The 27,704-nt window shown below is 37.6% G+C and overlaps 1 protein-coding gene across 1 annotated transcript in view; it reads right to left on the bottom strand.

Annotated features, from left to right (window-relative positions):
• The window catches only part of LOC140480039 (probable ATP-dependent RNA helicase DDX60), an 88,725-nt gene that overhangs the window by 1,880 nt on the left and 59,141 nt on the right, over positions 1 to 27,704 (bottom strand). The window contains exons 21-36 of the mRNA XM_072574627.1: positions 27,276 to 27,385; positions 26,480 to 26,584; positions 25,574 to 25,702; positions 24,230 to 24,357; positions 21,666 to 21,824; positions 18,939 to 19,077; positions 17,788 to 17,940; positions 15,568 to 15,672; positions 12,769 to 12,969; positions 11,797 to 11,901; positions 7,730 to 7,883; positions 6,952 to 7,076; positions 4,531 to 4,678; positions 3,183 to 3,331; positions 1,395 to 1,546; positions 1,244 to 1,306 (exon numbers count right to left, since the gene is read on the bottom strand). Of these exons, the coding sequence (XP_072430728.1) occupies positions 1,244 to 1,306; positions 1,395 to 1,546; positions 3,183 to 3,331; positions 4,531 to 4,678; positions 6,952 to 7,076; positions 7,730 to 7,883; positions 11,797 to 11,901; positions 12,769 to 12,969; positions 15,568 to 15,672; positions 17,788 to 17,940; positions 18,939 to 19,077; positions 21,666 to 21,824; positions 24,230 to 24,357; positions 25,574 to 25,702; positions 26,480 to 26,584; positions 27,276 to 27,385 (2,125 nt within the window). The remainder of the gene's footprint in view (positions 1 to 1,243; positions 1,307 to 1,394; positions 1,547 to 3,182; positions 3,332 to 4,530; positions 4,679 to 6,951; positions 7,077 to 7,729; positions 7,884 to 11,796; positions 11,902 to 12,768; positions 12,970 to 15,567; positions 15,673 to 17,787; positions 17,941 to 18,938; positions 19,078 to 21,665; positions 21,825 to 24,229; positions 24,358 to 25,573; positions 25,703 to 26,479; positions 26,585 to 27,275; positions 27,386 to 27,704) is intronic.

Here is a 27,704-nt window from a genome sequence, read left to right as displayed (position 1 = left end):
CTCCACATGCCTTGTGTTTATTTAAATTCACTAAATTTCTAACTTTTTCCAGCTCAGATGAAAGGTTGTTATCCTGAAATATCAATTCTATTCCTCTCTCCACAGATTCTGCTTGTCCTGAATATTTTCAGCACTGTGCTTTTGTATAACGAGAATGTGTGGCTGACCGATAAACTTACAAAATAGAATGGTGAAATGAATGATCCTATCACAAAATTTACAGGAAACTTGAAGTTCAAACAAACTTTAAATACAAACAAAGTGGAGGGAGTTGCAGTTAAATTGCAAACTTTATTTTCCCAATTCCTTTCCATTGTTTTGCAGCAAAAATATTCTGCAAAAAAACAAGGGAGCTGATATAGATGAAGGTAAAAATGATGGGCACCAGTACTATAGTAAATCCATTGGTAGATGGGTAGAAGTTAATTTATTTTTTAAAATGTTATTAAGTGATATTAATTTATAATTTCTATAATCATACAATATTATCTTTGTAGAAGTCTCTCATTTTACGACAGTAAGGCAATATTAAGCAATATGTGAGCACAGTCATACATCAGCACTGCCTTATCCTTCACAACAGCATGCAACATGGCAAAGCACAATTGGAGAAAATTGCTTAAACCAAAATATGCAGCTTAATCATATTTCTTCTGCAAGGTAAGTAACAAAAATTATAAAAGCAATATACTGTGAATGCTGGAAATGTGAACCAAACAATACTGGAGAAACTCAGTAGGTCAGTAGCATCATAAGAACTTAGTTCTGAAGAGTCATACCAGGCTCAAAATCTGAACACTTTCTCTCTCTGCAGATGCTGGCAGACCAGCAGAGTTTTTCTAGCATTCCCGGAGGTTGTTTTATTTCAAAACATATACAAGCTTCAACTGTCAAACTGTCACTTAAAAATTTAGATCAAGGATTAGCAAGTTTGTCCACAGTGTGCTATTTTACAGAATTTACAATTTATAAGATTAATGATCAGAAAACCGTAAGTACTTTAATCAGGGAAACCAGATCCAATTTAACAACATTTCAAGTGTTGCAAGGGTCCTTTACAGGGATAATTTTCCAATACGTCCAATAGCATTGTGTACAACATATGCCTAATCTCTCAAACATCAGCATTAGATATCAATGTGTGACATTATTTTATGAATTTCTCTTCTGGTAGACGGACTTAAAATATAATACATTATTTGCCAAAATACCATACAAACTAAGAACGGATTTTCATTCATACCTGATTGAAGAAAGAGTTAGTTGGAACTCGTTCAGGACATTATAGGCTTCTCCCAAATGCAACCTGAAAGGAATACACAGAATGAAACATCAAACTGATTGAATTGTTTTTTCCATGTCAACATTGCAAGTTGTACAGCAGCTCAACTTACATGTTGTCACTTAATAAAGCCTTTAAAGAACCGTGTCTGTAGAAGTCCAGGGCATAAGCGTTCAGTGGCATTCTCCTGCCTTGCTGGTCATACTTCCTTAAATTTAACACAGGGATGTTGCTTGAGCTAAGTTCAAGTGTGCGTAAAGCAATCTGCAATGATAAAAGTACAACCATTGAGAGATTTTGTTTTCTCACCCAGAAGTAGGTTTTGAGCTCAATTTCACTCAAACATGAAAATAAAACGCACTCTCAAAAATTCAACCCATTATGAATTTTACTGAGATTTTCAATTTCTGGGCTAGCCTTCCTAACCCAAGTAAGAAATTTCTATTTCCTCAATTCGCACCATCCCCAGTAGTTGTGCCAATAAATCCAAATTGTTGACTAAAGAACAAACTTGGATCATTAAGTTTATACCAGGACTTTTCCCACCCAAATCAGGGATTGTACAAACGTGCATTTAGCCTGCCAGTCAAATCTGAAGCCTTCCTTGAAGGTTTTCTGGAAATTCCCTCAGTAAGAATTCCTGAATAATAAGCTCTTCAGACAAGTCAGAATCATAGACTCCCTACAATACAAAAAGAGGCCATTTGGTCCATCGAGTCTGCATTGACCATCTGAATAGCATCTCGGCCAGACCTAGTATACTAATAGATTACTTTCTCTAATTAAAAATAATTTCCTCTAACACATTCATACCAGTCTTTCTGAAACCGTGCATAGTCTGCTAGTTACATCGCTAGTGGAAACACAACAGTAGCTTTACAACAGCAACAAATAGATCAAGTAAATGTGTACTTTTGAAACTTAAGGAAAATGCTGCCTTTTGATTCTCTTTCTGTAAAGCTTCAACCAACAAGGGAATGGTTTGTCACCAAGGTCATTATACAATTCATTACACTTAGTTTCAGCTTGACAAAAACCTTAGCTTCAACATTCCATGAACTATTTTATTTACTTTCTATACCTATGTTCTGGTGACATTTGCCTGGAGAACTGGATGCCCCAAGTTTTTCTCCCTCCACTTTGTGCACTTCACCATTTAACTAATACTTTTTTTTCTTTCTTGGGCCAAAACAGATAAGCTCTCACTTATCAACACTAAATTTCAGTGGCTAGTTTTGCATACCCATTCAAATGATTATGTCTGTCATTTTATATTCCTCTCCAGATTGCTTACACTGCCATCAATCATAGAGGCATCAGAAAACCTGGATGTATGTCACTGCTGTGATTCAAGTCAAGAGTTTAGTTGAGGCCCCAGAACAGATTTCTGAGACAATACTAGTCACTTCTTTGTTAAAAATCACACACCACCAGGTTATAGTCCAACAGGTTTAATTGGAAGCACTAGTTTTCGGAGCTTCGCACTTTCATCAGGTGGTTGTCCTGATGAAGGAGCGACGCTCCGAAAGCTAGTGTTTCCAATTAAACCTGTTGGGCTATAACCTGGTGTTGTGTGATTTTTAACTTTGTACACCCCAGTCCAACACTGGCATCTCCAAATCATTTCTTTCTGATTAGTCTTAACCAAGTTCTGGAAGTATTTCCTCAAACTTGTCCATCTCTTTATACTTCTCTAAGGCTTTCCTTAAAATTTACCTTTGATTAAACTTACAATCACAAGTCCCAATATATTTTCTTTCGGCTCAGTGTCAACTGCTTGCCTGATTAAATCTCTAAGAACTGCCTTGATTCACCTTATTGTGCCAAAGGGAACAATATAAAACCTAGTTGGTGCAGCTGTAAAGCAATTAATTTCATGGGTAATAAAGGAGAAACTTACATTGTCAATATTGTACGTTTTGAACAGATCAAGATTGGAAATCCCAGATAAACATGTAAATGGAGATACAGCTGTTGTTGGATGATTTCCAGATGTAGTCAACTCAGTTACAAACGTGCAATTTTGGAGAGGCTGAACACTTTCAAAAGCTGGGGAGAAGGAAACCCAATGATTAGAATTGCACAGCTGTAGGTTTTCACGCTCTATAAATGTTGCACAATAATCAGAGTCAAATAATCTGAATTACAGGGTCTGTATCTTCAATATGCTGCATTTCCAACCATGTAATTTCAAAGAGCAAGACTAAGGAGCAGTGTAGCTTTTTCTAAAAAATTGCAGAAAGGCAAATTTGTAAAATATAATTCTACTAACCCCTTGAGATGCACATCAAACATTCAAAAAGTGGATATACTATTGGAGAATTAATAAAATTTACGGTGATAGAAACCAAATGGTTTTGAAGGCATATGCAGGAACTTAAACTCTCAAATCTTCGAAGGTAGATGATCTTGTTGATATACATGACTCTTGGCTTTATAAATATAGGATTAAAAAGGGAAAAGTCAAAAGACACTATTCTAAACCTTTATAAATTGTTGGTTAGGTTCAATTGGAGAACTGTATTTAATTGTAATATTGCACCTGATGAAGGATGAAACAAGAGGGTTCAAAGATGTTTGTAAACAAAGTTCCAGGGATGACAAATTTTCATATGTGGATGGTTACAGAAATTGGGATTACTCTCCCCTCAGCAGCGATGAAGAGTAGCGTTAGAGAAATTAAGAGTTATGATTTAAGCTAATTTAAGCTCCCTCACTCAGCATCTGTGCAAAATAAAGATCATATTTGCTTATTTCCCAATAAACATTGATCCTCGTAGTCAACTGTAAGCAGAGTAGCTGAGAAGATTGAACTGGTTTTACATCAGCTGTTTCATTTAAAATAGTGCCACTGGGGATGTGGAGGATGCTGACATTTATTGATTATTAGTCAGAGGCCTTCTTTTGGCACCAAAAGAGCAAACATTACTTCGAAGTGCATTAACAGCCATCATCGCTGGGCCAGAGCAAGTGAAGGGAAGAGAATTTCAGTCCCTAAAGGACGAGACCCCAATGGATATTTTCATTATGCTTTCACGGTTACGTTCTCTTGGCACTGATCTACAAATTACCAGATTTAGGGGGGGGCAAGTGAATTTCAAACCTATAGTGTGCTAGTCAGTACACTAATTACTAGCATATCTCAAATCCTACTTCCTCAATAGATCTTCAGGCTCAGCACTATATTCCAACTTGCAAATTAAAATATAGCTGAACATAAATGTTAACTAGCTTAATGTTTTCTTTACATATTCCTGAAAGAGGAAGACGACATTCTTCCACCACATCAGCTTGAGTTGAAGCAGAAAGAAGAAAACATCCAAAGATCTCCTGGATAGTTTTGTTGTATTCATCGACTACAGCCGCAAAATCTTCTGGAAGATCCTCCAGAAACACCTAGGGAACAAAAAAAGCTCACTTTCATACATTTTATCATAATAATCAAAGGATGTTCCTCATTCAGTGTTTCTACAATCTGGATCCCCAGGAAAATGAAACCTCTACGCAACTTTGATGTTCTGATCACTTTATATAACAATGAAATGTTGGTCCATAATTGCTATAGCTGGTTTTAAAACACTGACACTCCTGCAATCCAAACCATGAAGCAATAATACGACAGGGTTAAAGCAAGTTGACTTTAGGACTTAAAGTTAGAAAGAAACAAGTTCAAAGAGTTATTATTTCATACTCATCCAATCCCTCAGTTCAGATAAATAAGCTTTATCAAACATATTTTCCAAATTACAACTCCTTTTTTTAATTTGCATTTCAGTTGCACCAATAAATGGTAAATTGGCATTCAATAATGCCAGATAAGGAGTTCAATGACAACTCTGAAATATCCACTGGAGTGTCAAAAGATATTTTAAACTTGCATCATAGTTGTGCTTTTTAAAATATAATATTTTGTCCATGCAGAATTCTGCAAGCACAATCTGAAGCACTGCAAAATTTCTTGCAAAAACATTACTGGATTCCACAATTTGTTTTTTTAAAAAAATGATAATTATATACTTCTCATTCATTAAAGATCCACATTTGCACCAGTAAATAACATTCCAGCATTGTTTAAAGATCAGGACAATTAGCAAAAATACCAACTTAAGGAGAAAGCAATAATTATTCTGTAGGAAAGGAGAATGCTAATGGATTGGCCAGTAGACTCTACTTGGCACAGATGCTGCCATGGAGAATGTACCTGGTAGTGCTGAATCACAGTAAAATGCTAGGCTTTGTCTCAATTAAAAACACATAAATCAAGGCATTGCCCTGAGAAATGAACCAGAGAATTGCTGCCATATATTCTGATGAGTTGAAACAGGCACAGTGTTGTGTTATTTTTGTACTAATATACAGCTTCCAGAACACACAGAGACAAACACCACAGAACAACTCCAACTGACAATCCTAAATTGGTTGTCCATGTAATTCCTTAACACGCAAGATTATCCAGTAAATGTTGCTCAATTGCGGAATCACATCTCAATGCAAGTCACTGTGTGAAAGATTTGCAAGCCCAGGCTGGTTGGAATGATTTTTGACATAATCTGCCAGTTTTTGGAACAACATTATTTGATCGAAATTCAGCAAATCACTTCTTACTATGCCAGTCATATAGCATTCTAACATTTACTTGTCAAACCTGCACTCTGCCGACATGCCGATAGAAGGTCAACTTATTGGCAAACCAAAGCAAACCTTTAGGTTTGGTCAAATGCCCAATCAGGGCTGAATATAGTAAGGATAAAATAGCCCTTAGAGTGGGCCAAAAGCTGGACACAATCAGCCTTAGCCACATGCTGGACCCGGGTCATATTTTAGGTCTATCTGGCTTCTAATGAGCTGTCATCATGGCTCTAGTTCCTTTAAAAGATGACAACACACAGACAGGAGCTGTCAGCTAGATGGAGGGCTGTTAACGCAACACATTCCCAGCACCACCAGGAGTGTTGGCCATCACTGGACTGCATCCAGCTGAGAAGATACAAGGTTGGATATTTCTTTCTTATTAAGTGGCATCAGGAAATACTGGGGCTAGTTGGTAGACCCTGAAGAGGGAGAATGTTTCCATGGGGAGGTGATTCCTGCAGAGAGCTGCTCTGTTGAACACCCAATTGGATCTACCCATCCTAAACGAGAGCCAACTGGGAGGTCACAGAAAGTCTCATCAAATAGCAAAGAATCTATCCATGCTAACACCCATGGCAGCTGGAAAACATTGGGACTCTCCCACCTCACCATCACAAAAGGCCCCCAAAAGCACCTCTCCAGAGATCCACTAAAAGCCTGCGCCAGAAGTTGGCTGAAAAGCGAAGAGATTTTTGTCTTATCAGAACTAGATATAAACCCAAGACAGCGAAATAAAAGTCTACAGCAATAAACCATAACACCAAACAGACCTTTACAAATCAATTTTCAAAGCAAATTTTCTTAGGGCAAAAATAAAAATCTGTGGCTAGCTTAAGTGGTGCGTACCAAGAACAACCATTGGAATGACTAGGGAATACAGAGTAGGAAGGCACAGACAATGGAGTAGGAATACAAATAAAGCAGATATCATGACTAACAGATTCAAATGAGAGATTTGAGATACGCAACAAATTAATTGTGTGTAAATTAAGTTTCATGGCTTTGTCTTCCAAATGTAATGCTTCACTCTTGCGTACCTTTGACTGGTGGAGTGTAGCCCACTCCTTTTCGGTTGAACATGATGGAAGATATACCCTTCCAAAGAGATTTGACAGGACCAGAAGTAAAGACTCCATAATTTCATCAGAAAAGCAGTCTGAACCTATAAAATTATTGAAATAATATACAAATGATCATTATTCTGGCATTTTAGTAAAACTCACGTTATTCTCATTTACAGCTGTACAAATACAAATAATAATAGGTAATTTGATCCTTCTAGCTTACTCCACCATTCAGTAAGATCATGGCACCTCTGATTGTGGTTTCAACTTCACCTTTCTGACTGATCTTGAAATGCACTACCAGATCTATTAAACCAATCAAATTATTGCAGATTATAAATTATTACTTTTAACAAAATCACATCAAACCAGCATAATCATATCTATTGATTCTGTGAAACTACCAAACCCACTCTCACTAATGACTTCCTGGGACATGCACCATTTGTGCCCAAGAGGGATGATGAACACTGTTCTTGGTCCCTTCAGCAATGCAAGTCCACATTGACCACCTGACACACGAATTATACATAGTTTGATTTTTGCAAGTCGACTCAAATATGCAAGATTAATCTACTGCTACTGTGTAGTGCATTGTTGATTATACCTGGTCACAAACAACATTCAAAATTACCAGAGCTCAAAAATTTGTTTTGAAATTGTAAAGTTATCCAGCATAAGACACGATCAGAGTTCTGATCATAAACATTACACACTGCTGCTTTAAAACCTGACAAAATTGAAATCCTACCTTTTCCTGCCGATTTATCAGGCTGTGAGCAAATCTTGTGAAACAGACCTTTTACCAGGAAGCTGACAAAAACAAAATTTGCTGGCTCATGATAATGCAACTGGGTCACCAGTTCTGCAAGCCCTTGGGGTGTACCATCTAAATCCACAAAGCCCTGCAAAAATACAGACATGCATTATTTTTCAGTCACAGGAGTATAACATTACCATGATCGGGATATTAATACTGTCATCTTTAATCAACAGAAATACATAAACACTAAAGTGAAAATGCACGGGATTTCAGATATAGCTCAAATGGTTAAATTTTCATTCCTTATAATTTGCACATTTTATAGTTTTTCTAAAAATTTCAATAATTTTGTACAGAACTGACAAACATACAACCCCAACCATTCCACTACTCAAGTCTCAAAATATTTGGTTCAGAATGGCACAGATACATAGGAAGACGGAATACAGAGTGGTGTGTATTCTTTACCATAACTACTGTCTCATGAAAAATCAAGTCTATTTGTATGTCACTTTAAATACAAAATGCTCCAAAGCATTTCACATGAACAGAGAAACAAAATGCCAGGAGCCACAAATGACATCATGCCAGATGGTAAAAGATATGGTCAGGAATAGTTTAATAATTTCAAGACAGAGCAAAAAAGCAAGAGCTTTAAGCAAAGAATTTCAGATTTTACGGTCTAGATATCTGAAAGCATGCCCACCAAAGGTGGAGCAATTAAAATAAAGTGCCTCAAATTATTTATGAAAGCATACTATACTTGAGACCAACGAGCTTTTGTGATAATTCTGGGCATAAAGTCTTAATCAAATTATTTAAAGTACTCAATTGTTAACGGAAATGCCAGACCAGGTTTCTACACTTAACAAGAGATAATGGCGTAGTGGCAATAGATTATTAATCCAAAGACCCAGATATTATTCTAAGGGCTAGAATGCAAACCCTGCCATGTCAAATGGTGAAATTTGAATTCATTAACAATCAGGAATTAAGAGTCTAATAGTGACTATGAAACAGCTGTCAATTGTGGAAAAAACATGTATGGTTCACTAATTTTTTTTTAAAGAGAAGGAAACTGCTGCCCTACCTGGTCTGGCCTAATGTGACTACAAACCAACAGAAATGTGCTTGACTCTTAACTGTCCTGTAGGCAATTAAGGAGGTGCAACAAATGCTGGCCTCAAGCAATGACCACATCCCATGAATGAATTCAAAAACAAACCTTTACCTCTCTAAACTCTACCGTTTGTTAAACCCTTATGATTAACAAACACAGACATGACAAGCAGAAGAAAATAGATGTTAGGAAAAAAGATATGCATAGTTCAACAGCACTAGTCCACATATGTCCAAATTTCTTCTAATCACCAACCTTCTTCATCCTAAGTATTCTCAGTTATTTACTGAGGACACTGGGCAGTTAGCATACTAATTACTCTGTCTCCCAGTCACTAGCTAGAAGCAGCAGCTCATAGGAAAACAGAGAGAGAATAGTTATCTTCCAATTCTTTGTCTGAAAAGAGAGATGCTGTCTTTTTAAGAGTCTGGAGGCTTTCTGCCTCTGTATTGTGCACACAGGCTCTGCACCTGCGAGAAACCAGAGTTGCTGTCATGATCAGGATTCCTGGTCTTGACTGAAAAACCAAACATCAATGTGTCTCAGCAACTGCCCTGAACATACACCGATTGTGCTGATGAGTTCAGCAACTGTCACCATTTATATTAACATTATCAGGTTCAAGCATTCATGATTAGTTCCAGTAACTTATTTAAAAATGCAACACTTCCTTCCACAGTTTCCTTCATTTAAAGCAATATTCTTTTCACTTCCTCTTTCATAATCCAAAAATAAAGAATTTTTTTTTAAAATGTAGTCTTTACAAAATAATGCTCACAAGGACAGACATGAATGAGATTAGATATTTTAGAGTTATGGGGCTAAAAGTGATTACAGAGAATGGGAAGGTTGAGGTCAGCGAGAGACTCAAATACAAAGAGAAGAGACAGACTTGCATTTATACAAGCTATTTTATGACCTAAAGACACCTTAAAGTGCTTTACTGAAAATGGGGGACTTTAAAGTCAGTTTCTTGTGAAGTTGCAAATTTTAAAATGGAGGTGATATTTAACTGGGAGACAATATGGGTCAGTAAGCACAGGGATAGCAGATGAATAAAGCAAGTAAGGACACATGTAATAGAGTTTTAGATGACGATGCCCTGACCATTCATGGAGAATAGGATGCAGGATGTTGGCAGAGTGCATTGAGTGAAGTCTGGAAGTAATAAACGAATGGATGAGGAATTCAGCAATAGTCAGGTGGAAGTATGGGCAAAGCCAGGTTGTCTCATGCAGGTGGAAGCTTGGGTTCAAATTGGACACCAAAGTCAAGACCAATCTGGTTCAGCAACTGGACAGTTGCTAAGAACAAGGATATACTTGTTGGTAAAGGGATGGAGTTTTTAATGTGGACCAAAGACAATGGTTTCAGTCTTTCTTCCAATCACATGCCTTTTAACTGGATGAAACTACTAATCACACTGTCTTGGATGTGAGCTGAAAAATGTGTTGCTGGAAAAGCGCAGGTCAGGCAGCATCCAAGGAGCAGGAGAATCGAAGTTTCGGGCATAAGCCCTTCTTGTCCTGGATGTGATTCAAGCAGTCTCATTATCTTGCAGTAATACAAGAGTTGAGTGAGGTAGTGGTGAAATCGAACTGGGCATTGTCATTGCACTCATGAAACCTGATAGAACATGTTTAAAAACTGTAACAGTCACAACAAGAACAAGAAAATAAAAGTAAATCAAACAAGTTTTTGGTGGCACGGTGGCTCAGTGGATGGCATGGCTGCTTCACAATGCCAGGGACCTGGGTTCGATTCCTGCCTTGGGTTACAGTCTGTGTGGAGTTTGCACATCCTTCCCGTGTCTGTATGGGTTCCCGCTGGGTGCTCCGGTTTCCTCCCACAACTCAAAGATGTGCAGGTCAGGTGAATTGGCCATGCTAGATTGCCCACAACGTTCAGGGAAGTGTAGGTTGGGTGCATTAGTAGAATACTAATAACGTAGAATAATAGGGTAGGCATATAGGCCTGGGTGGGTTACTCTTCAGAGGGTCATTGTGAACTTGTTGGACGTAATGGCCTCTTTCCACACTTTAAAGGATTCTATGATAATGATTCTATGAATTTGAAGAGTGCCTCAGAAGCTTGAAATATACACTTTGAAAGACAAGAATTTTTAAGTAGCGATGACTTTAAGATTATAAGATATTAACAAATTTGGTGCTGGTTCATACATCAGAGCAATGTTTTTTCCTGAATGGAGCAGAAAGCTCTGTTGAGAAAGTCAGCAAATGGGGTTTAAACACAAAGTAGTTAGAGGAACTCAGCAGCATCTGTGGAAAGAAAAATAAAGTTCGCACTGAGTCTGATAAAACTTTCACCCTCCTCTGCAGCATTTTATTTTTAATTTCAGATTTCCAGCTGTGCAGCATTTTGCTTTTACTTCAATAAATGGGATTATTGTATTTAATGGTCTTTTCAATACTTACTTAACTTTTCAAAACGATATACCTGATTCAACAAAATTGTCAAATGTTTTGGTGGTTCTTCTTGAGGTAGTTGATTTAGAAAACATTTATAAAGAATAAATTTTCATCATTTTCTTTAAAAGAGTCATAAGATAGATCCCAAATTGTCCCATCAAATAAGAGATCAGCCATAAAAAGAAATATTTTGGGTTAATTTCTTAGCCCACGTTGTGTTCGGATAATCTTATCTGTTGACATGTTTGGCAAAACAGCTTTAAATCTTCAGGATGTAGGTTTGCTCACTGAGCTGTAAGGTTGACGTTCAGACGTTTTGTCACCATACTAGGTAACATCTTCAATGAGCCTCAGGACGAAGCCCAGGCTTTGTCCGGAGGCTCACTAAAGATGTTACCTAGAATGGTGACGAAACGTCTGAATGTGAACCTTCCAGCTCAGCGAGCAAACCTACATCCAGAACCTCAACCTGAGTTATAAATCTTCTCAAAAGCTTTAAATCTTACCCCCTTGAGAAGAAACTGCAAGCAGGATAGGAAGTAGAGCTTCAATACCCATTGCTTTTTCGGGTTATTATAACACAACATCGAATGCTGCAACAGAGACAAAGCCTGAGGAAAGAAGTGAGCTTGTCAATGCTTGTCAAAATACAACATTTCAAAAGCATATTTAATAGGTTTAGTCAAGTTATAAAATTTATTTTGCTCATTTCTATTATAAGTGCATTGTTGATATGGTGAAATATCTTGAGTCAAAACTTTATTTAAACAGCATTGTTGATAAATAAACAAATTAGTAATTAAACGTTAAAATTATGTAGAATGAGATAACCAAAGTAGTGACTAGAGTAGCTACAGAAGAAATGCCGATAACTTTCTCCAGCTATTACGATGTAATAGAACAGTTCATTTGATTTCTGTAACTTTGAATGCAAGATGAGAAGAGCAACAAAAGGCCAAATTTTAATAACTTTTTACACTTTTTTTATTTCTCTCTTTCTAATTCTGTAACAGGAGAAGCATTCCCTCTATCAAAATGCTTCATAATTTTAAAGGCATGGTTTGCTCTCGTTAAGGTCACGTTAAACTGTGTTACAACCTATAGTGACAATATATCTGTACTCCACTTCCTTTGTCTCTCCATCTTACATAGATGTACACCTTCCAAGTACTAAGTGGCCTTCCTAATCTTCCTACTTAGATATACCAACAAATTTATGTTGGCTGAAGATCATTTGCCAATTACTGGCCCATTCTGCAAGCACGCAAATGTCCTGCTGCAATTTGTTCCATTTTTCCTCAGTATCGACTATTCCCCAAATTTGGCAGCACCCCAAAATTTGGAAATAGTTAAAACTACGATGAACATTTCTAAATGGTATGGGTAAACAAAAAAAGAAGCTTCTGCAAAGTTACAATCCAGCTTTATGTATCCAAATAATACAATGCTTGCTTCATCAATTTTTCACGTTTGAATACCTTAGCTTTTGCATCCATCACATCCTCAGCTTTAGCAACCAACAGCAGAAGACGAAGCACAAGGGAGACAGATAGAGGGAACTGGCCACTCAGTAAGGGAACACTTGCTTTGAGAAGTCTCTGTACCTTCGGCATTGGAATACTATAAAAGACCACATTACCAATCAAATCGAAACCTCGCCTTCCAGCTCTACCAGACATCTGAAGAGAGAAGATAAGCAAGATTAGTTGTTACAAATTTAAATTACTGTATTCGTTTGAGATCACTGCAATTATTATTTGCAGAAAGAAATTTGTTTCAACAAATTAAAGAGTGAATCGGAGGTGCAGTGAACTGCGACGGTTATCTCAGAGTACAACTGGATCTTGATCAGACGAGCCAACTAGCCAAGGAGTGGCAGATAGAATGTTATTTAGACAAATGTGAGGTGCTGCATTTTGGAAAGGCAAATCAGGGCAGAACTTATACACTCAATGGTAAGGTCCTGGGGAGTGTTGCTGAACAAAGATCTTGTAATGTAGGCCTATAGTTCCGTGAAAGTGGAGTCACAGGTAGATAGGATAGTAAAGGCAGCATTTGGTATGCTTGCCTTTTTGGTCAAAGCATTGATTATAGGAGTTGGGAGGTCATCCTGCAGCTGTACGGGACATTGGTTAAGCCACTATCAGAATACCGCATGTAATTCTAGTCTCCCAGCTGTACGAAGGACATTGTGAAACCGGAAAGGTATCAGAAAAGGTTTACAAAGATGTTGCCAGGGTTGAAGGTTTTGAGCTATAGGGAGAGGCCGAATTGACTTGGGCTATTTTCCCTGAAGCATCGGAGGCAGAAGGGTGATCTTATAGTTTATAAATTCATGATGGGCATGGATAGAGTAAGCAGCCAAGGTGTTTTTTTTTCAGGATTGTGAGAGTCCAAAACTAAAGAGCATAGTTTTGAGCTGAGAAGGGAAACCTTTAAACAGGATGTAAGGGGCAACCTTTTCACTCAGAAGGTGGTGTGTATGGAATGAGCTGCCAGAGGAAATGGTGGAGGTTGTACAATTACAACAGTTAATTGGTATGTGGATGGGTATATGAATAGGAAGGGTTTAGAGGGATATGGGCCAAATGCTGACAAATGGGACTAGATTCATTTAGGATATCTAGTCGGCATGGAAGAGTTGGACTGAAGGGTCTGTTTCTGTGCTGTGTATCTTTATGACTCTAAGTTACTGGTTTAGTCTGATGAGACCATACAGCTTTGGTCCCTTTTACTTAAGAATATAATTGCATTGAAGGCAGATCAGAGAAGGTTCACCAGGTTAACTCCAGAGATGAGGAGTTTGCTTTGCTGAGAAAGAATGAGCAGTTTAGGCCTATACTCAGTAGAGTCTAAAATATTGAGAGGAGATCAAATTGAGATACGTTAAAAGCTAAAGGAGTTTGACAAAGTACACACTGAATAGATGCTTCCTTTTGAGACAAATCTAGGTTAGGTTGTTAGGTTGAGGGGTGGCAGATTTAAGAGAGATGAGGAGGAAAGGATGTGTGAAATGCACAGATGACCCAGAGTTCAGTAGCTGCCAGGACACTCAAGCAGCAGGGGGGGGGGGGGGGGGGAAAGAGAGTGGGGGGGGGGAAAAGAGAGTGGGGGGGGGAAATTTTAACGACCAAGAGGTTGAAAAGTTATGGAGAGGTGAGGCCGCGATGAGATTAGTCTTTTGATGCAAGAGCAGACTCAAGGGGCTGGATTGCATTCTCCTGTTCTTCGGTTTATATGGTGGCTTATTTCAACATTTGTTCAGCAAAAGCTCAAGTTTTCTTCAGAAATAAAAAAAATTAAGAATGAACTAAACAAATCTCAGACAGACATTCTTAAAATGAAGGCAGAGGAGCAAATCAAAAATTAGAAAGACTAAGAGAACGATGAATAAATGACATGGCAAAGTGCAATGGGTTTTAAGTAAAACGTTGGCAGGCAGGGTAGATTAGTGATAACAGAATCGCAGGGATACTGGGTACTTCAACTTGGTTTTCAAAGAACATAGAACGTTACAGCTCAGTACAGGCCCTCAGCCCTCACTTTGCGCCCGACCTGTGAAATGTTGGGCCAAATTTAACAGGAGAGACAAGGAGTTTGACTGAAAAAACCACTAGAGGCCTGATTGCACAGATCCTAGAAAGCTAAGGAAAATCACAGGAAGTAATAGCAGAAAACAACAGTCTGACGAAATATTTCAACAGGACGCAAAGGTAAAAGAGAATAATGAAGGGCTGAGGATATCACACATTTTTTCAAGGAAGACAACTAAATATTAGTAATATCAGTAATTAGCATGTGTCTGGATACCATAACATGGGATAAATTTCAAGTAAACTTAGGAAAGGCTTAAAAGCTAGGTTTTTCATGTAAACATAATAAAATTCTAAATAATGGATTATATTGTAAAAGTAATGCCCATGCACATGTCATATCTTTCACAGATATAGTCAGTATCAAACAGAATACTCACCAGCCAAAATTTTCTGATATTAACAGACAAATGACATGAAGCAAAAAGCAAGCAAATGGATGCCATGCTTAGTCATGATCTTATGCAATGATAATACATGATCAAAAGCTGAAATGACTTTCATTAAAAAGATTAAAAATTGCTGCAATAGTTTGAAACAACCAGAGTTTGTTGATATGAAATTATTTGTTAGAAAATTAGAAGTTAGTCTAGAATCAAAATGTGAACATGTTTTAGCTTAGAAATTATAAACTTCACTATATTATTTAAAAGCAAGCCAAATGAAATAATGGGATGTGGATACCTGTCTGTATTGTAAAGCATCCAGAAATACTGAATCATCGAGAAAGACAACAGTTTTGCATGGCATGTTAATTCCCAAAGCAAGAGTTCCAGTAGCAGTCACAACCTGTGGAAAAAATATTTCTCTAAATAAGTACTCCATAAAGAGCAAGTTTAATTGAAGTACATACTGAATCTGAATGACTGTACAGAGATCAGTCAATTCCACAGTAAGTTACTCCCAATATTCAATTCAGAAATCAATTTTCTTTTTTACTTTAATTTACATAAATTTTATTTTATATAGCAGAATCAGCATTAGCTGTAAAATGACCAAATTTGCAGCAAACGTTTTTCAAAAATAATGGTATCATTTTCATTACAGAACAAGTAGCCAGTGCAAAAATAAAAGCAGGAAACAGGCTTTCATACTGTTTTCATCTCACCAATACTAAACTTTAAAAGTATCCAAAAGACACATAGAAGATCCATGTTATAAGAAACGGTTCCTTGATCTGTTAGAATAAAGATCTGCTAATCACCTCAGTATTGCTAACAGAATAAAGATCAAATGGTCATGTAGATGACGCACAAAGGACAATGAAAAAGTGATTATAACAACATTCTCAAATACAATTAATTTGCATATCTTGGATGCAAACAGAAAATAAGTCTCCCTGTTGATGAGGATATAACAGGAATACCAACCAATGTTAGAATTCCTCACATGATCTGATTCTGATCCTAATGAAGAATAGTTAATAGACGTGGACTCAAGTACAATTTCAGAAGACTGTCATATGAATATTATGAATTTTCACTCCTGATAAGCAGCAATGGCAGCACTCATAGGAAATCTTCCCAGTGCACCCTTGCCATAGATATGTCTTAAATGACCGTTCGGGCTGCAAATTAGGCTAGAATTCAGACATGGCAGTTTTCATTTTTATGAGGATTCTATACAGCTTGATAATAGTGAGGCAGTTGCAAACGAATTATTGACAAAGGGATAATGGAGACCAACCTCATGTCCCCGCTAGTCTTTGGATCCAAATGTACCAGACAAAAGTTAATGCAAGACTAACCCCAACTTTCAACTAATCTCGTCATCATAACCCTATTTGATTACTAATCAAACATGCCACTGCGCTGCAGAAATGCGGTTCAAGCCTGAAAGATTCTCTTTTTCAATTAACCATATATCTAAAAGAATATCAATGGTGATGGCTAGTTAAAAAACATTTTTAATAGCAGATTACAGCACAAATTCAGACACGTAGTTACAAACAACTGTTATGCCTCACTGAAGTACTTGCACTAGTTTTCAAGCCTCTCTGTTCCATAAATTGCCGGGAAGTTATTTTAATTGAAGTACACAAAATTCCCCAATTTACTTGACTTTTGGACCAGGTTTTTGTACTAACAAGGACTACAATTTGTTAGAAACAAATAGATTCTAGCTACAAATCAACAAATCTGAACTGACAAATACAACTATCAGTTAAAACTCTCCCTACACACAAAGACAGACAGAAAAGAAACAGTGTGTTGTGGTTGGAGGGTAAGATGGGGAAGGCAGTTCAATGATGTCCATCCACAGAGGCTATCCCTTTTGACTTATCAAGACTTAATCCTCTTCCAGATACTTTCACTTGCCTGCAAAAGGCACATGCAACTGGTTCACATGTTTAAAGTTTCTGACTTATTGGTTAGAAGCCAGTTTACAGCAACTGATCATAGAAAATAAATTGCCTTTAGGGTTTTTTTAAAATTGTAGGGCGAAGGACAGCACATGCCTTTCCCAGAGGTCCAAAGGACTAAATATTTCTCACCCACAAGCCATTCAGTTACTTGGGAGTCAATCACAGACTTGTCAGCCATTTTGCACACACTCTCTTTGTGCAAAATTCTACAATCCTTGATTCTATTTTTAAAAATCAATCCTGTTCTCTTTTGAATTCAGTGAAAAATGCATAATAAAAAAGAATTGGTCTCTACACAATGAAGTACAAAGCTAACTGCAAAAGAACACCAACAATCAGTGAAATGGATAACGAATCCTCTAGATATTTTATTCATGCTGTGGCCTACCTTCTACAAACATTGAGACCAAACCTCCTGAAGTAGGGCTGTGAGCTCTGAGGCAGCAATGGTCACTGCGGAACTCTGACCAAGTTATAACATCGGTATTCCTACTTTAACAGTCTCACAGTAAGGAAAGGCACAGAACATTAAATCTCACCCTGGCAAATCCAAGTCTGAACAGCATCTCCACAGCTTGCCTTCCTTTACTGTTCAGTGAAGCATGGTGAAATCCAATGCCTCTTTCCAAATAAAAACGTAGCTGATTGGCAGTTTTCACTTGCTGCAATCGTTGGAAGATTGTATCGAGAATCTAGTAAAACAAAGAATTGGTTAAGCATCACTTAGAAAAACTGATTCTTTCCTATGCTGCACAAAGCTTTTTTTATATAAAAACTCAAATTAAAAAACAAAAGAGAGCATAATGGTGCTGATTTTTTTAAAGCCAAAAATACCTTTCCCTTCATGGCATTCAAATTTTATAACCCACCCATCTGAATCTGAATTCTTGCATCAATTGTTATATGATAATTCAACTTTACATTTTTAGACTTACCCAAATATTAAGATTTTATAGCTCACAAAGAAGTTTAAGTACTGAGTGTGACTCAAATATATTTATTGTTTTTCCACTATTGCAAACAAAATACTAGACGAAACAGATAGGCAGCTGACATTTTTGTCTTGCACGGAGTACGTCAAACATAATAATGCCAAATTTCAAATCACCACACAACGTATTACAGGAGAAAAATAGTGCTGAGTGGTAGGCAGCCTGACTTTGATGACCGAGCCGTTCCTATGGTAGGAACAAATGGGAGCGATCATCTCCACAAGCAATTCAAAAAGACTCAAAACTAGAGCATATTCTTTTTGTTTACAGAAAACCACAACTTGCATGCGAATGTATATCATGGCTAGCAAGCATATTTAAGCTGTTAGTGAATTTAGAGAAGATTTGTAGCTCAGGTTGAGGTTCTCTTGCTGAGCTGAAAGGTTCATTTTCAGACATTTCATCACCATACTAGGTAACATTGGCTTCGGCCGGAGGCTCACTGAAGATGATACCTAGTATGGTGACAAAAAGTCTGAAAATGAGCCTTCCAGGTCAACGAGCAAACCTACGTCCACATTTAAGCCACGTTACAAATCTGAATGGTTCTCAGTGCACTAACAATGAAAACATTCAGCAAGTGTGGTCCAATTGCAGAAAAAACAGTTGACAAAAATGCCATTATTTGGAAACTATAATTGTCTATACACAGTTAAAACAAATTTAATATCTATTGATAGTACAAAGCAGATTTGTACCTTACGGTCTGCAGCAGTTTCCACTGCATAGGTGCAGTCCGCAGGAATCTTTCTCATTTCCTGAAGTTTCTGGTATAGCATTTCTTGCTCAGTTTCTTTCATTACCATGTTGTCAGATACATGGGACTCCTTTGGATCACTGCAACCAAAAGTAACCATTTACTGCAAACACAATGTGGTTGAAGCACAAGCCAATGACCATGAAGTAATTTGGGAACAATGGAAATACTGCGACTTGCAACACAATAATGGAGACAAGAGTGTGTCTTGGAACCATTTGTCAAAGAAAATAGATACAGCATTAAGAAAGTTCACCACACTCCCTCCACAGCATTTAAGGATGGGCAATAAAAGCTGGCCTAGACATTAAGCCCACATTCCATGAACAAAGCAAGCCTCAGGGCGAACTGTTAAGCCCAACCAAGTTGCAAGCAATCAAATTCTCTTTAATGGAACTTCTCTGAGGATTCCAGACATAGGAAAATTGTGGAATCTTCAATTTCCTGGGCAATTCTCAAAGTCAGCTATATTGGAAATCTGAAGCGGTGCCAATGCATAACTTCAGTCTATGCTGTTCCAACAACTTTCAGGTCATCAGAATAATCACATCATTGTAACCAATTCAGCAGAACAGGAATTTAGCTTTGTTTGCCCAATACAAGCGACTGCTAGAAATAAAGATTCAAAAGCCAGAAGCCACCATAAAAAGGCTGATCATGCATTTATATCCACAAATGAATTCATCACTTTCAGGGAGAAGGGAAGAGCAGATACAGGGACAAGATTGAGCAGAAAATATTTCAGACTACATAGATAAGTTTATTACGTGGAATACTACAGTAATAACTCATTGAGCTGAGAAATTAAATGGGACTGCACAAAGTTTTCTTGGTGCCAAAGATCACCAATAATATCCAATATTAAAAAAATCCAATCTAGGTAATACAAAGGGACACTACAGTGTGTCATCTTGATATTGGTCAAGGCAGAGAAACACTACGCTTCTGAAGTGCATCACCACCATTAGTTAGTGACACTTTGGTTTAATTTTAATAAGTTTCTGTTGGCCTCATGACTTTTTGTTACAGTTACCAAGCTTTATAAAACCATCATTGAAGAGAGAACAGTAGCACTCATCCAGACATCTGGAACAGGATTACACGCTGAAATAAGAGGACCTTACCACTATTAGGGCTATTCTTGTCATGCCAAAGAATGTTGCCAGCCCAAGTGATCAAACCTCAAATTGATTGGCCTCTGTGATTGTCACCCCAATCTCTCCAGTTTGCATTTTACTGCAATAATTTAATTTTGGATAGTAATTTAGATGAATAAGCCTCTGTTTATTCACAAGTAGTCAATATCCATAAACATGCATCCAAATGTAAAATGTAGTTCTCCCTGGATTTTTCTTAGCTCCACACAAAATTAAGCCATTACAGTGAGCTTCCCAAGCACATGGGGGCTAGTGTCAGTCATTCTCATGTGAATCCGAGCTACTCCAGAGGCGTGTCATAACAGTTCTGAACAGATTAATTAGAAATATCGAAGGCTGAAGCCTATCTCTTGGTTCTGCCTTAGGGCTTCTGTGTTGTGAAATGGGATTGCTGCTTACACTGGTACAGGAACAGTGAAGTCTTGTTTGAGTTGCATGAAAGCATGATTAAATTGTTTTCATTTCCTTATCTCGGAAAGGATATTTTTGCCATTGACAGAATGCATCAAAATTTCACGGGACTTATTCACAGAACATCAGAAATGCCTTAGACAGAGAGATTGGGGAAAATTGGGCCTGTGTTCTCTGGAGCTCTGAAGAATGAGGGGCAATCTCATTGAAACCTCCAAAGTACTAAAAGGGATAGACAGCGTAGCTGCAGATAAGACATTTCTCCATATTGGGGAGCCTAAAACCAAGGGGGTACCACTTAGGTTGAAGTTGAGATCATTTCAATCGGGTTTCTGAACCCTTGGAATTCTCTCCCAGAGAGGGCTGTGGAGACTGTGCTCGAGTGTATTTAAGGTAGAGGTGGATAGATTTCAATTTCTAGTGATGTACAGGCTTATGGGAATGGGTGAGTGAAAGGCATCGAAGCGTTGAATGAGTCACAACAATACTGAATAACAGATAGGCTGTTCCTATGTTTTTATTGAGCTCATATCAAATATTGATTAGATTCCCTACAGTATGGAAATAGGCCCTTCGGCCCAACAAGCCCACACCGACCCTCCAAAGAGCAACCCACTCAGACCCATTCCCCTACTCTAAAATTACCCCCGACAAATGTACCTAACACTATGGTTAATTTAGCATGGCCAATTCAGCTGACCTGCACATTTTGGGACTATGGGAGGAAACCCACACAGACATGGGGAGAATGTGCAAACTCGACACAGACAGTCGCCCGAGGCGGGAATTGAACCCGGGTCTCTGGTGCTGAGAGGCAGCACTGCTAACCACTGAGACACCATGCCACCCGCGATCTTTTCATACCACTTAATTCTACCCTGCCTTGACTCAATACAGAATGCTAAATCAAATATAGTATACAAGTTAGTCTTCTGAACAGTTTAGACTAAGATCACAACTCAGTTTGTTCTGCATTAATCCAGCACAATCTAGCGTTAAGTGGTACCTCTCAATGTGCTAAGTTGCATTCTCAAATGAACATAGTTAAATCAGGTTACACTATCTGAAAACACCAACATGAAGCAAACAACGGCACTTACGAGGGTTGCTTTTTTCCAGCACGCTTTGATAATTTGCGAAGCTTGTTTTCAAATTCAATTCTCTTCTTTGCATCATCTGAACCTCTTTTCATCTGTTCCTTGTTGGTGACATGTACGAACGTTTCTTTGGCTAAACGCTCCACTACAGAAGCACTAAATCTACAATGAAAAAGAAAGAGGACAATATACAATAAAACAAGATATAGCTATGGTCTTTGTGCAACATTAAAATAAGCAGAGATTCAGCAAGCCATCTCACGTACATACAAGCACATACATACAAGCACATCGCAACATTTATCATTTTGCAATTGGAGTTCGCAAATTAAAGACGTCATTTCACTTCAGCTAGCACATTATTCCCATCTGATTGAAATAAATCTTTGAGACTACAGTCTTAATTCCCTTCATGTTGCTCTAGCCAGAGCATTGTTTTGCATTCTCAGGTGCAATAAACAATACTGCCACTCCTCAAACAGCTGCTTCAATCCCATGTTTCAGTGTTCAAATATCCTTGATGTGAAAATCACCCAGTACCTTCTCAAATGAATTCTCCAACACTGAGTTTCCAAAACTTCCTCATAGGTTTGTTGGTGAAATAAAATCAGTTGCACATAAACCTCTCCAACCACAGCACAACTTCAAATGACAAATGTTCAGCTGACTCATAGCTTCACTTGGGCTACATCAAACACTTCATTGTGGCCATCATTTGAATTACTGTACCATAAGTGAATTAGGAAATTTTACTAGCTTTGCAGCTCAGACCATAAATCACTTTTCTAAAATTATTGAATTTGTCATTTGTTAAGAAGGTCACTTCTAAACCACATTCCCTATTGTCCTGCTTGCCTTCAGAGGCTACTAATATCCTTTCTCCAAACAGTCCTTTGTCATCTAAATCCTTTTGCACATTATAAAAGGGTAAAACTATGGACTGGATTAAAGCACTGAAGCATCCTTTAAACTGAAACTTTAAAAAAAAAGCTTATGAATGAACCACTGTCAGTTGACAACCATTTCTGGGGCATCATGAACACATTTGCAGGGTTAAAAAATTCAATCACTGAAGGCTCAATGATCATTGGGCTAATAGACCAGCCTAATTTAGAGTAGTCATCCATGTCTAATTTTACTTCCTATCAATTGGAGGAACGGTCAATAAAATTGGGGGAATTACAACCATACACAAGTTTAACCGGATTGTATAGAAGTAAAATAGCAGCCATGAATAGAATTATAATGCATAGAATAGACAGTGTCTATGTGAAGGTGCAAATACATTACATAAAAGGGATAATGTTCACATACAAATATGAGTGAACTCAACACAATTGCCAAAAGTTATATCCAACATTAATTTTGCTTCCCCACAGAGGCTGCCAACCTGAGTTTACACAATGGATAATGTCTACATAAGAATGGAAATTTTCCATACATGCATAAAATTATATGCAATTTCATGACTTTAATATAGTCAATAGAGGGACAATAGCAAAGCACGAAAAAATGCTGTTTCATTTTTATCTTGGTGAATCACGAGGTTATTTCCTACATGTCCCATCACAATGATTTATTTTATTTTAAATCCTTAGACCAGCTTAATGCAGAAACATAAAAAAACAGTAGTTAATGCATAATTTTCACCAACAACAGGGAGTAATGATAAATATTGAAGTTTAAGATATTTTTAAGCATAATGGAGTTGCATCCCTCATGACTTTAGATTGGAGTTTATAGGTCAGGTATCCTTTAACCGCACATTGTAAACCTAAAATGACTAAAAACAGATTTTTTCAAACACACCCTCATGTCAATTTGAGTAAGAAATCTGGGACCTGAACACTTCAGCTGGTAATTTTCATCCAGCCTCAGTGTTACATTCCAGTACTGCAGTCACCCCAGAAAACACACTGTCAATGTAAGGTCATTTGTTTGCACTTTGATGCTTCGACAAAAGGCCGTCACCAACCTCGACAAAGGGCCATCACCAACTCCGATTTGAAGCCGGTCAAAATCAGCTGTTTAGTGACACTATTGACATCATATAACTTTAGTGCAAAAGTAGTTTTATTTTTCCAATAAACATGTCAGAGGCCAAAAATGCCCCTAGTGATGGTACAAGACAAAGGAAGCATTACCAATAGCAAAGAAGACCTGTCACAAATCCTTCACAATGATGCATCTGTGAAGTGACTGGGTGTAGAGTACAGTGTTGGTGTCACTACCATATAAAATTTAATAATGACAAGCAATTGTTGAAATTTTGTAGCAAAAGTGAACTTCAAACATGAATGAATAGAAAAACAATGCACAGTTCAAAAAATAACTCAGATGTGTTATGTTGGAGTGGATCTGTCAACAAAGCAGCAAAACTGTTGTATTGTCTGGCCACTGATCATGAGGTCAACTGAGATCCTCCACAAAGAACAAAAGCTTTAAGGTATAAGTACACCTTAATTTTTTTTCAAGTGTGTAGTGAGATGGCAACTGCAGACCATAAAACGGTTAAAAATCCCTATTCAACAGCAAATATTAAAAACTGCACATATTTTAAAACTTACGAGAAAAACAAAGCTGGCAGCTGGTTCTCTTTCTGTAAGGCTTCCACCAACATGGGAAATTGCTTCACCATTGTTGCTGTAGAATTCACAACACTTGTGGGTTTCAGCTTGTCTAACACTTCCAGAGCCTTAAGGTAATGTTGACAGAATTACTAATAACATACATAAGCACAAAATAAATCATTAATAGTACACAAATTTACATAAGCATTTTGCAAAAATACTTCAATTAATTGAATATCATTAAGATTACTAAAACCACAGCTAGAAGGCCTGATCTCAATACCAAGATACAAACAGCAAATCTCGTGTGTAGACAATGACAGTAGAGTTTTTGACAGTAACAATTTTGCTGATCTTAGGTTGGTGGAGAACACACTGAAGAATTCTAGGCAGAGCAGGGGCTTGTTAAGAAATATCAAATATTGTTTCTTTAGCACGAGCCAGATGTCGGCTTGTACCTTCAGCAATGAAGAAAAACAATGGCACTCAAGAGTCAGGAATCTGCAGGGTTAGATTGTTTCTATTCTGGAATTTTAATGGAAGTGAATGTGAACATTGATAACAACCTGCAGATGTAGTAGTTCTGAAACAAAAACTGCTGGAGCAACTCAGCAGGTCTGGCAGCATCTGTGTAGACAAAGTCCAGTGCTCCTTCTTTCAGGGCTTGAAACCTTAACCCTGTTCTCTCTATAGCTGTTGCCAGACTGAGTTTTCCCAGCAACGTTTGTTTCTGCTTCAGGCTTCCAGCATTCCCACCACTTCGTTTTATTTTAGTGTAAGAGTTTGGATGCACTTGTCCATCTGAGTGCTTGGTTTGGGTGGAACTATCAAAAAAGCATACAGAACAGCCAAAAACGTCTTCGTGTTACAGTGGATGAGCCCCTTTCTCTAAGCTAGAAAATTTAAGTCTCAATTCCTCGAGTTGCACGTTAACACATCAGTACAGAACAATTAGAAAATATCTATAGACTGCAGCTATGAAGTGATGGTGGTGGCGAGGGTGTCAATCCAGCAGGCATTTTTCCTGGATGGCGTAGAGTTTCAAATGCAACTGGACTAGCCAATCAGGTAGATAGGATTCCATCACACTTCTGAACTCTGCCTTACAGCAAGCAGAAAGATTTTTGGCAATCCACGTGTATCACTTGAACATAGGAAAACCTCTGTTCAGGTTATCATTCTAATGAGCAAAACCACATTTTTAGAGCTACTTTGCACTATAGTCAACCATGCAACTTCAGTACAAGTATACCATGAAAATCAGATCAATATTACCTTGTACGTTATCTCTCACATTTTTAATTTTTTGATCTTAATACACGCAGGTTAATGATTTGATACCTGATTTTTCTGTCCTGAAGTGATCCATTTCTCCAATTCTTGTTTTAATTCTGCCTCATATTTTCTTACATCATTCTTTTTAATAACAATTTTATCCTTGAATCCCTTATATTCTTCCGGCTCGAGTTCCTTTTAGGAAAGACGAAGCAATCAGCAACAAGCATGGAGGTTTAAGTAGAAGCATACTTAGACCATATTGTTAAGATGCCAGGAGAAACAAAAAACTTTTTTCCATTTTAATATCTGAAGACCCTCACATTTTACTAAAAGCTTTTCTATTTGTCAGTTAGCCTAATTACAGGATCAGTTTTTGAAACAAGCTTCTTTTTCCAACATTATAAACATGACATTTATTGCAGGGAACATCTACTTTAACAACTAAGTTTTGTGAAAGCTGGCTGCAGGTAGTTCTTTCAACAGAGGTTCTGAGTTGACTTCAAGGAAAGCCAAATTGAGAAAGGAAAAAAAATGGAAGGAGAAACAGAGAGAGAACACTATTGACAAGATACCGGTGTTAAAGAACATTAGAACCAGGAGTGTCCCAATCAGAAGTGATTATGTTGAAGACAGATGTAACACCTACGCTGAACTCAAAACTACAACTAAGATGGTTGGAGGGAATTTGAACAAAAACCTTACCAAAAGGAAGTAGCCGTTTCTAGAAATTTCAATTCTAAAACAAATTTTTGGAACAGTACTCAAAGTAAATAGTTAATCTTCTAATGTCCGATAAAACTAGAGGTCAAATGGCAGCTGGGATGTATTTTCACTTTAGAAGTTTTTTTTAATTCACACATTTCAGAGAAAGCCAATTATTGAAGGGACTATCGCTCCAACATAAAAGATTGCTTTCTCCCCTAAGACTATATGGGCCATCACATTATGGAAAGATCTTAGCCAAAGTACCTGTGCACGAGGCCACTCCTTCCAGGTTTCAGCCATCGTATCATACAACCGTAAGCACTCTGGAGGAGATAGACTGAGGTCTGAAGGAAAACCGTACGTCTCAATCTAACAACCAAATACAACAACAAAAAAAGGTAAAATTATTTGAACTATTGTTCAACTTTGTCAAAAGGATCAAAGTTGAATTTTCCAAATAGTCATTCTTCTCTCATTCAATGGCCAATCCTTAAGAGCTAAACAAATTATTCCATTAAACCAAAAAAACACAATACCAATTCCACCTTCACTTGCAATTGCCACCTTAAACAAATGATCTTGACATTTCATTAGGTTGAGTATAAGTAATGAGTGTGGTGTTAGAAAAGCTCAGGTTAGGCAGCATCCAAGGAGCAGGAGAATCGATGTTTCGGGCAGAAGCCCTTCATTTGATCTCCCAGTATCTGCAGTGCTCACTTTCTCCTGGAGTATAAATAGTGCTTGGATGGAGAAGCTGCTCACTTGGGACATTCAATACAAGTTACTAAACTGGCAGATTTAGGAAAACTACTAGACATTTCCACAAACTTTTAAAAAACATTTTTAATAAGACATCACATAAAATGCTTCTCTGAATATTGGTGGCAATAAACTGAGCTACATTGAGAGTTTATGTATTGACCACTATTGTGCAGGCCTGGTTGGATGGAAGATTTTTTTTTGTATTTGTCATTATTTATACATATTATGAAAACATCAGAGCTGCTAAATGCAGATTCATTAAGTGGGAATTCTACAGTAAAGTGACTGAAGTACTTACATGATCCACAGTTAAAGCAGCACAGGGATGATAGGCAACAAAGTCAAGCCCAGAATCTTTTGAACTACACACATACTTTTCCAGATCATTGTATCGTTCTCCATAGACCACTAAAAAATGTTGAAAATAAATACCAAAGTGAGCTCAGTTGCCATTATGCTGATGTTCAAACAAAATCCCAATTACCACGATGATGCAACTGATTTTGAAAGGAACACAAAGAACTGTGGATGATGGAAATCTAAAACAAAAACTGTGCTGGACAAACACAGCACTCTGCCAATTACGATTGGGCTGGTTTGGACCGAAATGGCATGGAGTAGGAATTTATACAGGGAGAGAAAAGAAAGGGAAACAAGAGTAAAAACAGAAGATAGAATGGGAAATAAGAAAAGTCGTAGGCAGAAAACTCGAGGGCAAAAATCAAAC

This window comes from Chiloscyllium punctatum, chromosome 1 (assembly GCF_047496795.1).
Source record: "Chiloscyllium punctatum isolate Juve2018m chromosome 1, sChiPun1.3, whole genome shotgun sequence".
Taxonomy (NCBI): domain Eukaryota; kingdom Metazoa; phylum Chordata; class Chondrichthyes; order Orectolobiformes; family Hemiscylliidae; genus Chiloscyllium; species Chiloscyllium punctatum.
The sequence above is the reverse complement of the archived record's forward strand: the minus strand, read 5'-3'. Positions and strand labels throughout refer to the sequence as shown.